This window comes from Misgurnus anguillicaudatus, chromosome 21, assembly GCF_027580225.2.
Source record: "Misgurnus anguillicaudatus chromosome 21, ASM2758022v2, whole genome shotgun sequence".
Lineage (NCBI taxonomy): Eukaryota > Metazoa > Chordata > Actinopteri > Cypriniformes > Cobitidae > Misgurnus > Misgurnus anguillicaudatus.
In genome coordinates, this window is record NC_073357.2 from 9,069,215 (window position 1) to 9,084,196 (window position 14,982).

Below are 14,982 nucleotides of genomic sequence, written 5' to 3' on the forward strand. Positions count from 1 at the left end.
GCTACCAAGATGCCAGAAGAAAAGAAAGAAATGTAATTGCTTCCAGTGACAGGATGAGGCAGAGAGCCTTTTGCTCTATCACAGGTTCCATCTGATGAGAGTCATTTTCCTCACTTATTGTGCAGCCAGTGGAGGTTAATAGCCTGTGAGCTGACCATAAGCCCATCCTCTCAAAAAGACCTCTTTCATTCAATGCCTAATGACATGAATGAAACGATACAGGCAACTAGGTCTGCACGATAAATCGCATGCGATAGTCATGCGCATCTCGTCAGTAATGCCTGTTTCTTAATTAGTAGTAAATTGCCATCACCTGCTATTAGATGGAGCATTTACTACACAATGCCGTAGTTCACTGACAAGCTGGGCCATATTGCATAGCCTATATATTGCAGGCGTATAAGTCAACGATAAATAATGCGGAATTGCCTCGATTGTCCGATTGGCAACAATACATTCAAGCATGGGCGTCGGAACCATTATATGTGGTTGGGACAGGACCCACCTACTTTTTAACTCATTCACCGCCATTGTCGAGTTATCTCGTCAATTATGAGTTAATATTTAACAAATAAATATGCCTTTCTGGACGAATTTCAAAGTGAAAGTGTAATACCGCTTTTATCCACTAGATGGCGAATTTATCAAAAACAGAAGTTAAAAAGATTAATGATTTATTTTAACTGCCTTTATGTTTGATAGTCATTCTGAGTCTGATCTCTAACATAAATTCCTTTACAAAAACGCAATTTTTTAAGCTTTTTGCTCAAAATGTTGTATTTTTAAAGAGAAATATCCATATTTCAGTGGTTTAATTAAGTGGAAAAAGTAAATATATAATGAAACGTTTTTTCCCCATTTTGTTTGTTTGTTTGTTTGTTTATTGTTTGTTTGAAAGCAGAGGGTGTGTTCTTTAATTTGATATAATTTGTATGTTTATATATTTATAGAAGAGAATTTTTCCTGCAAGGAATTTTGTGAAACTTTTGTTAAAATCAGAAAAATGCAGGTGGGTAACTTTTCTCAAAAAGGCTGGCGGTGAATGAGTTAAGACCAATGATAATGGACCCACATACTTTTTCTCTAATTTAGCGCATTTTTCTGTTCACGTATCAAAGCGCTGTTAGTCAAAATCCATAGGTCGGAGCCCCGAGTTCAAGCAAGAGAAGAGAAAAAGGAGGAGATGAGGTGGAGAGATGCCAGAAGAACTGCGGCGGTGCGCTGAGGCACGGACACTCACGTTTATATGCTTTTAATGATAATTGACACACCACTAAATGTGGTTCCTTTCAAACCTACAATAAAAGTGTAGGCTACTCGTTAAAATATTATTACTGCAGTAAAATAGTTTATTTTGACTATGGTGCCACGATTGCTGGATAATTTTAAAGTTTTTTTTTACAGAAGCCTGCAATTACTTTTCATATGCGATATCACAGAGTTTGACATTATTTGCAAGGTACATTTGCAAATGATTCATTAAGTCATTTCTCTGCAATTGTTTGATCGATTGTATTTTAGAAGTACACATGCTCAAACTTTTATGATAGCATGTTTCCCGACGGATACCATTAAATAAATGGATCTCATTTCCAGAATCTCACATTTATATTTGATAGAGAGTAAGAGAAATTGTGTATAACAAATAAATAAGGGTATACAAAAATTGTATCAGTTTACCTTCATTCGTTTTTCTTACCTTTTATTTCCTCAAAATAAAAAATAAACATTGTACCCTACTGTCAGCAGAGTAGAGAAAAAAAATGTCACGGAGAAAAATAAATGACATCTGTCATTATTTGCAAAATATTTTAAGGCCTATTACCAGAATTCCGACCGCAATAGGCTACTGTCTTTTATTTAGTAAATGCAAATGTTCAGGCTAACTAAAAGGAAACATGAAAATTGCATCTATTGCAATAAATGTATTTCCGTAGGGGGGGGGGGGTGTTGACGTGGGGACCCACCCACTTTTCATTTGCTTCCGACGCCCATGCATTCAAGACTACACTGCAAAAAATGATTTTCAAGAAATTATTGTATTTTTGTCTTGTTTTCAGTTAAAATATCTAAAAATTGTTAAATTAAGATGCTTTTTCTTGATGAGCAAAACAACCCAAGAAAATAAGTCTAGTTTGTAGACCAAAAATATCAAATGTAAGTGTTTTTTTTCTGCCAATGGGGTAAGCAAATTTTTCTTGAATGTGTTTAAGAAAATTTTCAAGATTTTTTACTTACCCCATTGGCAGATTTTTTGCTTGTTATTGCTTCTTATTTTCTTAAATCAAGATGTATTTTCTTGATGAGCAAATTATTTTAAGAATTTTTCGATATTTCTACTGAAAACAAGCCAAAAATAGTAAAATACTAAGTAAGAAAGTATTTTTATCCAGCATTGCATGTATTTTGTGAACGTGAGCGTCTCTTTTATCATAAACGGTTTTGACGCGTGTGCAACAGGCACTTATTGTGACAAAAAACGTGATGCACATGTTCGCATGAGATAACAAACACATATTTTGAAAACACGAGCAACACACATGACACTCCGAACACATATTTTGAATTTGCGCCCCTTGGAAGAGCAGTCACCAGCCGTCATTGTAAAAGAATGAGTGGGGGAAATACGCTTAAGCCCAATTTGTACTTCTGCGTCGAGTGAACAGCATAGCCTACGCATAGACGGGTACCCCATGCAGTAGCCTACAACGTAGCCTTATGCACACTTTTCCAAAAATGTAACAATTTGTTAATTTTACACAGACCGCAAGCGCTGTGATTGGTCTGTTAAACCCCTCCCTCAGGTCAAAAAAATCTACTTCGCATTTCCGAAGGCAATGGTAAAAAAAGATGGACCAACACTGCAAAAAAATGACTTTCTTACTTAGTATTTTTGTCTTGTTTTCAGTAAAAATATCTAAAAATTCTTACATTAAGATGTATTTTTTTGATGAGCAAAATGACCTAGGAAAAGAAGTCCAGTTTTTAGACAAAAAAATATAAACTTTAAGAGAATTTGTGCTTAAAAAAGCAAAAAAATAAAAATAAAAAAATCTGCCAATGGAATAAGAAAAATTTTCTTGAATTAAGTGTTTATAAAAGAAAACTAACTTATTTCAAGATTTCAAGTTTATATATATTTTGTCTAAAAACTAGACTTATTTTCCTAGGTCATTTTGCTCACCAAAGAAAATGCATCTTAATCTAAGAACTCTTAGAAAACAAGACAAAAATACTAAGTAAGAAATTCATTTTTTGCAGTGAAGTTGTGAAGAGATATTTAACTCTTTATCCCTCATCGGTTTTTTAAAGTTGCCAGCCAGCACCATCATTTTTTATGATTTTTGAAAAGATTTAATACCTTACAGAAAATCTAATGAAAGAATAGAACCTCTGCTTTCAAACAAACCAAAAATCCTATCTTAAATTGTTCTCTATTATCACCTCTTAAATATGGGTAGGTTTCTTAAAAAATACCACATTTTGAACAAACAATTGCATTTTTGTAGAGGACTTTTGTTACAAAACAGATTCAGAGCGATGATCAAAACAAAACATACCTTAGTGGATGCTTCAATATTTTAAGTTGGGTAAGAGAGCCACCTAGTGTGTAATATGGATTGCCGTAAAACTCGTCATTGGGAGGAAAGCGTTTTCTCTTAATTGATAAAATAACTTGTCCATCCATCACATCCATTGCTTCATCCACTACGTACACAACAAACTGCTTCTTCTTCGGCTTTTGTCTTGATACTGTATTTCCATGAGCATGTTACACCAGTAACAGTACTAGCAATCTGCATATGTAATTGCACGTCTACATGAGCATCAATGCAGAAATGTAAATGAAAACTGACGTGTAGCCTACGGCATAGAGGCTACGGTGTAGGACATTTACTACTATACTACTAGCACGTCAATGTGTAGTACAATGACAACTGCTGTAATAACCTTAAATCAAGCTTCTTTTTTTAAGAAAAACAAACTTTTTTAAATAAGTTTAATTTTAGGGTGATATTGAACCAGACATGCTGTGACATTTTCCTCAAATTACAAAAAAATGCATGCATACAGCCTGCCACTCAAATGTCTAAGGACTGTAAGAAAAACTATTCATTGTGCACTGCTAATGTTTTACTTTTTTAACCTAATTATGTTGCAAACTTTTTTGGACTATTTTGCATCTATTCATTCAAGGTCAGACAAAAACAAAAACTGTCAGCAGTCTCAAAGCTGACCAAAGGCACATTACCAATTAAGCTAAAATATTCTAGGCGGGGACACAAGCACCTTCTAAACGTTTGAAGTCGGGCATCAGTGTGCCAAAAAACTTCTCAGCGGCTGGCATCTTTTAAAGCCTGTTTCTTTGCTTCATTTTACTATAAGGGATCTCTCAGGACTTTTTCTGGCATTCTAGACTAAACAAACCTTTTCCTTTAAACTCTTTCTGACTGCGAAGGGAACTGGAGATTATGCATCCAATCGTCAAGGGATTCGGTAAGATATTAACTGAAACAATGTGCTAAGAGGATTGCATTTCATTTAAAAAGCGAAATGTAATGTGTTACCAAAGCACTAACGCAAGATGACGTCATTATCACAGATGATGTCCACACGGGCGCAATAGGTGGAAAGCAGTTCCAGATGTTCGTAAAGGTGAAGGCTCCAGGTTCAGCAGTGGCTCCAAAACATCTGCATTATTGCTTTTTAAACATTTCAAGCGTCCTGTTTTCCATTTATTTCATATATTTGTTTTGGATGGAGGCTAGCATGTTTTCCAAATATAAAACAGCATCTTGTAATCATCGTGAAAATATCTTTCATTGGAAGCCACTTGCAAAAAACTCTTTATGGTGAGGAAAAAAAATGTAACGTTAAATTTAACATGAAATGTTAACATCAAATTTTTATCATTGTTTCATGTCATTATTGTGCATCAATCTGCAATTTTTTTATTTAAAAAACGTTAGTGAAAGTGGTTTTTTCCATCTCTGAAACAACTACTGTATACATTTTGGTACATGCTGTGATGTAATGTCATTAAGGTATGCAATATATTTCCAATTAATAAATTCCTTAAACATCTTGTTAAATTCTGAATCATGTCGTATTATGGAAACCAAAAGGATTGCGAATGGCATTTTTTGAGTGCACCTCAGTAATCAACATTTGACAAAAAGCAGGGGTGTGTGTTAGGACCTAAAAGTTTTACCATGAGGTGAAGTGGCATCTTAGTAGGTCCCTTGGCAGACATCTTTTCCCACAGTCCTCTCCTCACATACCGGACCGTAGTACCAGCAATTTCAAACTCTCCAGGCAGCTCGATTTTCCAGTCGCTATTTATGGATCGTTTGCTGGAGTCTTTCAAAGCTAAACCAGCCAATCAGAAATTAAGACATATATTTATCCAAATGCACACGCATCACAATACAAAACTGATACTAAACTTAATTTTGTTCTCTTACAGGCACAATATATAATTTTCACCGCTACACTGAATTTTTTTTTCCATTCAATTTACTCAAAAGGTAAGTGGTTGCAACCAATTTATTTAAGCTACATTTAAACAAAAAAGATTAGTAAAGTAAAATAAAATAACTTTTGTTTAAATGTAGCTTAAATAAATTGATTGCAACCATTTACCTTAAAAAAATTGAGTAAATTAAATTAATCATTTTTTTTCAGTGTAGAGGTTTTCATGCAAAAACAAAATCACTGCAAAATCTCATGTGAACAAAATATATAACATATATATTTTGATAATTCAATGCAAAAAATTATTACATATTGTGCCTTTACGAGAAGATAATTTCAAAAATGTTATATTTGTAAAATACATGCTCTCTACCTTACGACAAAACATGTGATCAATTTTATATGTATCAATTTCAAGTACATGTTAGGTAATGATAATGCACTGTACATTTGCTCTTGACTTCAACCAGGAAAGATAATACAATACCTCTGCCGTTACATTCAATTCGAACTGCAAGCTCACATTTCAGCTAAAGCATTTCTCTGCAGTGGTATTTTAGATTCAAATAGTTTAATGCTTATATTGCCTGGCACTCAAGAATTGTTTTCTATTTGGCCATTAACACTGCCATCAAGATTTCCTAAAATAATTAAATGATTATCTTAAAGGATTAGTCCATTGTCTTAAAAAAATCCAGATAATTCACATCCAAAATGTTGATGTCTTTCTTTGTTCAGTCGAGAAGAAATTATGTTTTTTGAGGAAAATATTCCATTATTTTCTCATTTTCATGGACTTTAATGGACCCCAACACTTAAGTTTTAATGCAGTTTAAAATTGCGATTTCAAAATAATTTAAACAATCCCAAACGAGGCATAAGGGTCTTATCTAGCGAAATGATTGTCATTTTTGACAAGAAAAATAAAAAATAAGCACTTTTAAACCACTTCTCGTCTTCCTCCAGTCGTGTGATGCGTCAGCGCGACCTCACGTACTGTAATTGCATAATGACGTCGAAAGGTCACGTGTTACATATATGAAACACACATTTGCAGACTATTTTTAAACAATAAACTGACACAAAGACATTAATTTGTATCATTCGACATACAACAACGTCGGAACGGTTCTCTTTCTCCACTCTTGTAAATACTGGGGTGTAATTTTGCATACGTCATCCGTGACCTCTAGACATGATGATGTATTACATGAGGACGCGCTGGCGCGTCACACAACCGGAGATAGACGAGAAGTTGTGGTTTAAAAGTGCTTATTTTTAATTTTTTATCGGTACGCTAGATAAGACCCTTATGCCTCGTTTGGGATCGTTAAAATTCTTTTGAAACTGCAATTTTAAACTGCATTAAAACTGATAAGTGTCGGGGTCCATTAAAATGAGAAAAATCTTGGAATATTTTCCTTAAAAAACTTAATTTCCTCTTAACTGAACAAAGAAAGACATCAACATTTTGGATGACATGGTGGTGAGTAAATTATCTTTTTTTTTTAAGAAAATTAACTAATACGTTAATTGAAAAATTAGGAACTAAAAACTGCAAAGATCATCGTCATATCACTTCACATATTATTGTCTCCTAGGAAAAATCGCTTTGTAACTCTCAGTTTAGTAGATCACTATGCATAAAAGCATTTGCTAAATGCCTTTATGTAAATGTGTGTATACCAAAGGTCTTTTCGGGTCCAAAAAAATGTACCCGACCCAAAATGACCCAAATCACATTATACCGGAATCTGACGTGCATAAATCTTTGTAAACGGCACTGATGTGTGTGGTCTGGCTCAACAAAAATTAACCTACTGCCAGCCACACAATGGGGCACGCGCTCTTGGTAAACAAAGGAGGGGTTAGAAAAGGACTCTATGCACACATGCCAGATAGTTCGGGTCTTCTCGGGTCTGTTTGGCAAAAACACATTAATTTTACATTACCCGAGACCTGATGCCGCTAATATTATACCCCACACTTGTCCAAGGCACATATGAAACTTTTAGACCCAGATTTGCCTGGGTCTTGGGTCGGACCCTGGGTTTTCAGATTTAGGCGGACCACTGAAGACATGTAGTGAAATCCACAACTGTAAGTTATAACAAAGTGATTTTGGAGGATTTCTAGGTTCTTTCAGCTAATGAATTTAAATGAAATTGATTTCAAAGTCCTATTCAAATTAATAGTAGGACAAATCAAGTAATTGCTTGCATGCACCACTGGTAATGTGTTATCATGAAATTTAAACAATGAATGTTGCTTTGATTGTCGTTCATTATTCTCACTTCTACTCAATTCTAACACTCTCTTTCATCATTCACTTCTCGTCTTTTATGTCTAGCATGAACAAATTGACAGAGGTGTTTCAAACTTTGCAGGAATGAGTACTGTATTGCATTATATCAAAAAAGTGTATCTTTGCAACTCTTTTCAAGTGCAAGTGGTGTTGGTACTAAGAAAGTTTCTTTTTTGATGATTAACTTTAAAACAAAAAAGTTTAATGGATTGTGTAAAAAAAGATTTAAATTTGATCTTACTTTTAACACAGAAAACATAGCTTTTTGACCTGTGTTCCCAGCATTTAACGTGTAATGGGGCCATATTATGCATTGGCTTATCCGTGCCGGCCTTATCTGCTGAACAACACTAAACTGGTTTGATTTAGAGAGAAGGGATTTGCTTTCATAAAACTTCATATACGTTTTTTTGGCTGTTATTCAAAATTATCTTCTGTCCTCTGACTAAAGATAGCAGCCTAACCCATAATTGAATGCTATATTTATACCCCCGCACATATAAATTGGCACATTTCCGGGTTTTTGACTTCCAGACTGGCCTCCACAAGATAAAATATTTTATGAATCAACAATGACAGAGTCTATAAACATGAAAATCTTGAACCATTGTCATTGTACAAATAAAAGGTCATTTAACCAGCAGTGCAAACTTGTGATTCGTCTAGATTTGATGAGTTTTTGAAAATGGGGGTTGAAGGGGGGCTGCGACAGGTTTGCAGTGAATGAAATTTTGAAATTCGTGTCCAGTTATGTCAAATCACTAACTATTTTGTCGGGTTATGTTTTACTATTTATAATTATTTTATTGTTGCCAAAGTTTAAGCAGTCTGTGCAGATTGAGCACACATACTGTACTCAACTCGCAGCAAGGCAATAGCCTCTTTCACACAGTAATTCTGTTAAATTACCATGAATTTACCAGAATTAATTTACCAGTAAATACAAAAATGTGCTGTTCACACATGCAGTGACGTTCCGTCTTTTTACCAGTAAGACATCATTTACACATCAGTATCAAAATACCGGTAAACTAAGAGAGAAAGCGGAAGTTACCTGTGGCGCGCGGCCGGCGAGCTCCGTGTTGTATTTGTAAACAACGGCGGGTTATGACTTAATATCCACTGTCTGTATTTTGTTGTTTTCACATCTGTAGGAAACGGCCGCGAAGTTGCTCGTGACCAAACAAATTGCGTGAGTCAGCGTCAACCTGCGTTTGCACATTAGGCTTCACAGATGGTGTGCTAAGGACGTAGGCAATATGGCAAATAGAGGGTAGGCTGTTTTGAACAACTTTGGTGAAGAAATGTGGATGTTAACTTCAGGTGTGCTCGACTTTTAAGCAGCATGTGTGTGGAAACATCCGTAAACAGTTTGGGGGTAAACGCGTCACCTGTATAAAAAACTTTCTGATTGGCCTGATCTGTCAGCGCGGTCTGACGTCGTCCGTTCTAAATGCCGGTAATCCTATATTTTTCGTTCACACATAGCGCTTACCGGTAAATTACTGGTAATCTTACAACCTGTCTTACTGGCAAATTGGGAGCACTGATTAACCGGAAAGGTTCTGTTCACACATGACATGTTAACTGCAATTTACCAGTAAATTACCAGTAAAGACTGTATGTGTGAAAGGGACTAATGGCAATACATAACGCTATTAACACTTTATTAAAGGTAGGGTATCTAATTTTGAAAAATGCTAACGGTAGCTGACTACCAATGAAATCACGATCCCACCCTCCATTCAAATCACCATTCAAAGTCACGCCTCTTTCAAAACAAATGAACACGCATAGATCAGACGTCCACATCTCATGTCTCATTCTCCAGTGAGAAAACTTTGCAGTACAAAGTGATTAACTATTTTCCCCCTATACTGCCCTACAGAGCCAAAGTGCAGTAACTACGCATTTGGTCAAAATTGAGTTAAGAGTTGAAATGGGCTTTGTGAGATCTGTTGTGTCTTGTGACAAAGTTTCCTGGTTCAATTTTGTCCCATTTCAGAGAAACGTGTTTGCCAAAATTGCAGTAACATGTTTGACTGGCTGGTGTAAAAAACTTTAAGGGCATTTTTCTCGGTTTCAGCGTTTGCATAGTTACTGCACTTAGCCTTTGTAGGGCAGAATAGTAAGGTTACCAAATACAAACCGGTAACTCTCACGATAAATGCACGATCAACATCAGCCATCTTGCAAACAGACAACCGCATAGCACTTGCCCCCCCACAAGAAGTGGATTTCGCCTCTGACGCGTGTTAAATGCTTGCTTTTTCCGCGCCTCTACTTCGCTCTAGATGCGCAAATGCATTCAAAATGTTCAAGCGGCAAACTAGACAAGGTAGACGTGATTTTGATGCATCAAACGCGGCTGGTGTGAACCCACGGTTAGTGTCTTAGTTTTGGAAAATTTTTCAATTTTGGGTTAAACACTCAGCTTTTCAATGTCACTTCTCACTCGGTGGGGCGGGACAAATATCACAACAACCAACCGCAGCATCGGTCAACGACTGATTAACAAATCAGAAGTATCATAGCAACCAAAGCACTTAGCTAAAAAATCGTTGGCAAGCTCCAACTGTCAGCGTCCGCCTGCTGTTTTCAGCTGCGTTTAAACGCTTTGATGTACACGCCTAAACAGCATCCCAACAGAAATGACTAACCTCAAAACAAAAGCAGCAACTCTGGGTGCCATACAAAAAGCATTCCTCAAGGGAAGCGCCATTGCCATTTTCATGAAAAAAAAATGGATTCTGCTCGGACAGTAGCTTAACTCATTCACCGCCATTGACGAGTTATCTCGTCATTTATGAGTTCATATTTAACTAATAAAAATGCCTTTCTGGACGAATTTCAAAGTGAAAGTGTAATGCCGCTTTTATCCACCAGATGGCCAAAACGAATTTATCAAAAACGGATGTTAAAAAGATTTTAAGATTTATTTTAAATGCCTTTATGTTTGATAGTCATTCTGAGTCTGATCTCTAACCTAAACGCTTTTTGCTCAAAATGTTGTATTTTTGAAGAGAAATATCCATATTTCAGTGGTTAAATGAAGTGGAAAAAGTAAATATATAATGAAACGTTTTTTCCCCATTTTGTTTGTTTGTTTTTTTGTTTATTGTTTGTTTGAAAGCAGAGGGTGTGTTCTTTAATTTGAATGTTTATATATTTATAGAAAATAATTTTTCCTGCAAGGAATTTTGTGAAAATTTTGTTAAAATCACAAAAATGCAGGTGGGCAACTTTTCTCGAAAAGGCTGGCGGTGAATGAGTTAATGTTTGAAACTGCTTCTGCATATAAAGTTCACTAGGTATTGGAACAAAACTACTGCTCTTATCCAGTCTCACTTGAATAAAGAACCTCATTTGTCTGAATCTCACAATGTAATGAAGTCTGTGATTTATGACAGCCTGTCCTTTTTAATAACTTATTACCCAGGCAATCAAATAATACAAACCTTTGGGAGAAGAGATGTTTATTCAAGAATATGTAAGTGTAAAATGTTATTATGATTTGCCAAGTATTACTGTTTTGAAGTTGGATGGCAGGACACATTAATTCTGAAAGCTGAAGGCGTCCTTTCCAAAACCTCTAACTGATCAGGATGGATTGCATTACCATAAATATGCCAGACGAATCACGTCTTAATTAAGTTTTACAGGATTTAGAACATTAAATGAGTTCCAATAAATAGAGTCAATTTCACGAACCCTGTCAAGATGACGTCTGGGTGAATATTTTAAACAAAGGCAAATGTAATGGAAAAATAGGAAGCCTATTTTAGTACTAAAGCCTATTTTAGGACTAAGAATCTTTGTATTTAACAAGCTCTAATAATATGTATTTGGTCCGCTTAAAAAATGTCCTCTAATTGTATTGTGTGTTTGCAATTGCATATCTACTAATACACATCTACAATACGTATCTCATGGTGTTATAAATCACTATTGTGACAAGCAGCTTCACAAGTCACCTGCAGCGGAGAAAAGTCATTTGTCACAGTGTAGCAAAACACCTGGCATAGTCAAAGCCATTATCCAGTTCCTGTTCTGCTGAGTCTAGTCTCAATGAGATCCATTTGTGTGGTCATTTGGAACGCAGTTGTTATGGCAACAGGTTGAGTAATTACCCAGAAAGCTATGGGACGGTTTGTCCTCCACAATTTTGATTCGCCGTGCTCCCACCGGAATGACCACTGCCTCGATGTAACCTTTGAGGAGGAAAGAAAAATAAGAGGAAATGATAGAAAGAGGCTTGGAAAAGCAAGAACATCAACGTTTAACAATAGTGCACGTCACAAATGCATGCTTTGTATGCAATCGTACATAAGCATTTTCCCATTGTATTAAAAAACAAAAGTGTGTCCACATAAAAAAGTGTGTCATCCCTGTCCAATCAGAGCAAACCATTTACAATGATTAAACAATTGGCTAAATTGTCTGGGTCTTTCAAACCTGACAAGCAAAACACGCTCCACACCGTCAGTAGTGTCCCAACTGTTTGTGCCTCACACCAGATTTAGTGTAAAGTCTACTGCACACTACAAGACAGAAGCTCTTCTCCCGGTCATGTTTTACAAAAAGCACCAGATTGTAGCCAGCTGTGCCTGTTAATACAATGATGGGACCTGTCGCATATGCTACGGTAAATTTAAAATGGTTTGAAATCATGTGCACACATGTCTCGTCTGACGAGCAAGAGACCAGCAGTGAGCATTAACCAATGAAACTGCGATCATGCATATGGTTGCTGAGGAACCTTTTAATTTGACCACTATAATGAGAAATATTTTAGAGTAAAACGTGATATGTTTAAAAAAATAAATGGCGTGATTGGCTTTTTTAATTGTATGATGAAAAATGAGCACTAAATCCACAGCCCAGGCACAGATTGGCTAATTGGGAGCACCGGGAAAATTCTTGCAGCCCTACAATTTTTTATTTATTATTTTCTCGCAGCCCCACTCACAGTGCACGTTTGACTCTCCCCAGAGAGATTAAAAACAAATAACGTCAGTTGTTGGAGATATGGGACTAAAGCGAGTAAAAAATAAGAGATAAAATTTGATGATAATAAAAGGCTAAAAAGCACAGAATAAAAAACGGAAGATGATGAGATGCACAGTAAGCTAACAATAAGCTGATGATCGTACACATAGGCTACTGTATTTGCAACTGAAAAAATTAAATAAAATGAATTGTATTGCAGACCAAACTCTTCATATATTGCATTTTGTGGAAAAAATAATTCGTTTTTATACTAAATCTTTGAAAATTAAGTTATGGATTTGAATTTTTTATGGAAAAGTTTGTAACAGAAAATAGTGGTTTTCATCTTATCACTTTCTTGGTATAGAAAACACGTTTTTACCGAAATATATATATATATATATATATATTGAGTTTTTAATTACATTATTTTGATATAGTCAGTCGTGAACTAAAGTGGGCCCGTCTAAAGCACGAAACTCCGATGTTGAAAAGGAGTCACACTCCGCTCCTGCCACAACCAGGTGGTTTAGAAAACCACAATCTCATAGCAATTTGTGCATATTTGTCGAGATGGCTAATTCGTACTAATTTCGAACAACCACATTTGTACATTTTTGTAAGATTTGCTTTCGCTCCTATGATGTTGTGGTTAGGGGATGGGTTTTATTACCCTGGGTGTCAGCCGAACTTAGCCCACCCACAACATTTGAGGTTGGGAAATCCGGTCTGGGGTCACTTCATTGCAGTGCTACTATGCTCGGGTGAAAGCAGGTCGAACCAATCAAATAGTCAGGGCGGGTTTTATACGATGATGGACAGATGAGCAACGGTATCGTAATCAATCACGTCACCAAAGAGTGCTTGTGTTGAATCCGTTTACAACAAAGGCGCTGCGCTGGAGAATTGAGATGTGAAGATTCAGCCATCGAGTCTGTTCTAGAAGATATCGACAGCAATTTCCTGATTTTAAAACAGGAACAGAGAAACACAATCAAGGCATTTGTTGATCGGAAAGATGTTTTTGTCGTCCCTCCTACGGGATTCGGCAAAATTACTGTTGTGCCCGACAACGTGGATATAACTAGCGGTCGTTGCCAGTTCCATTGTGGAAATCTGTGGATGAAGTTCATCTAACTTACAAATGGAAAGAGATAGTTTTGACTGTATGAATTCATGACTGTAAGTTGTGATAGGAATGAAATGTTGTAAACATAATAGATGTTGATGTACGGTCGCTAACTCAGACTTAGTACAATCATAATGTTAGTCTCATTGTAGCGAAATAACTAGCAGTTCAGGTCAGCCATTTCATCATAAGTCGCATACTCGGTTGCTCTGATTGGTTTAGGTCTATCCAATTGAGTGCATTTTGTCCTGGTTTGGTTAAAACACGCCCCATAATCACAGCCCAATGGAGCGAAATCAGACTCAAATTCTGACTAAAATTGAGTATGACAACGTCAGGCTAGGGTTTTATTATTGTGTTTTCTAATAATCGGACATTTTGTACGATTCCATTTGTACAAATTCATACAAATTAGCCATCTCGTAAAATATGCACGAATTCCATTGAGATCAGGCTGCGTTAGAAGGGAGGAAAGGATTTTGGCAAAGTAAGCTACTTTGTTAAACATTTAAGCATTTATTTATTAATAAAAATAAAAAAAAATTAAAAAAATTAATACGGTCAATTCGAATTGTTTATAACTAAAAGTGCACAGGACAGCAAAATTCTGTCTTGAAGTGTGTGCTTAGCCTCAAGTCTGCACCCTCCATGATATGCTATTGCATACTCTGGGCTCAATATAAAGGACTGCCAAAGCCAGCGTGAGAGATGCTCGGACCAGTAAACAGTATTTTTACTGTTTGGGCCAGTGCTTCGCTCTCAGTCACCAAAATACATATTTTCTGCCGGTGGCCGTTTGCCTGTACTGTATGTATTCTTGTGAAATTTCAGAATTAGAGTTTACATTTAAAATTGCCAATTGTTTTAAAAAAATGATAAATAAAATGTATATGTATACAATTATATTTGACTTTTGAATTATTTTTTAAATATGTGACACTGAAATCTTTTTTTGATGGGGCCAGTGAACATTTTGGCAGGGCAAGTGAAAACTTGAACCATTGGCACAACTGGGCCAGTATAAAAAATTATTTAACGGCACATTTCCATTGCATAGTACCCCATGGTTTGGGTCAGGTCTGAA

General features: G+C 36.0%; 1 protein-coding gene across 3 annotated transcripts in view; it reads right to left on the reverse strand.

Moving 5' to 3' along the window:
* adamts17 (ADAM metallopeptidase with thrombospondin type 1 motif, 17) overlaps positions 1 to 14,982 on the reverse strand; it is a 244,291-nt gene that overhangs the window by 90,959 nt on the left and 138,350 nt on the right. For all 3 annotated transcript variants that reach the window (XM_055187083.2, XM_055186975.2, XM_055187023.2), the window contains 2 exons: positions 11,911 to 11,991; positions 5,213 to 5,370 (listed from right to left, as the gene is read on the reverse strand). In XM_055187083.2, coding sequence (XP_055043058.2) covers positions 5,213 to 5,370; positions 11,911 to 11,991 — 239 coding nt within the window. The remainder of the gene's footprint in view (positions 1 to 5,212; positions 5,371 to 11,910; positions 11,992 to 14,982) is intronic.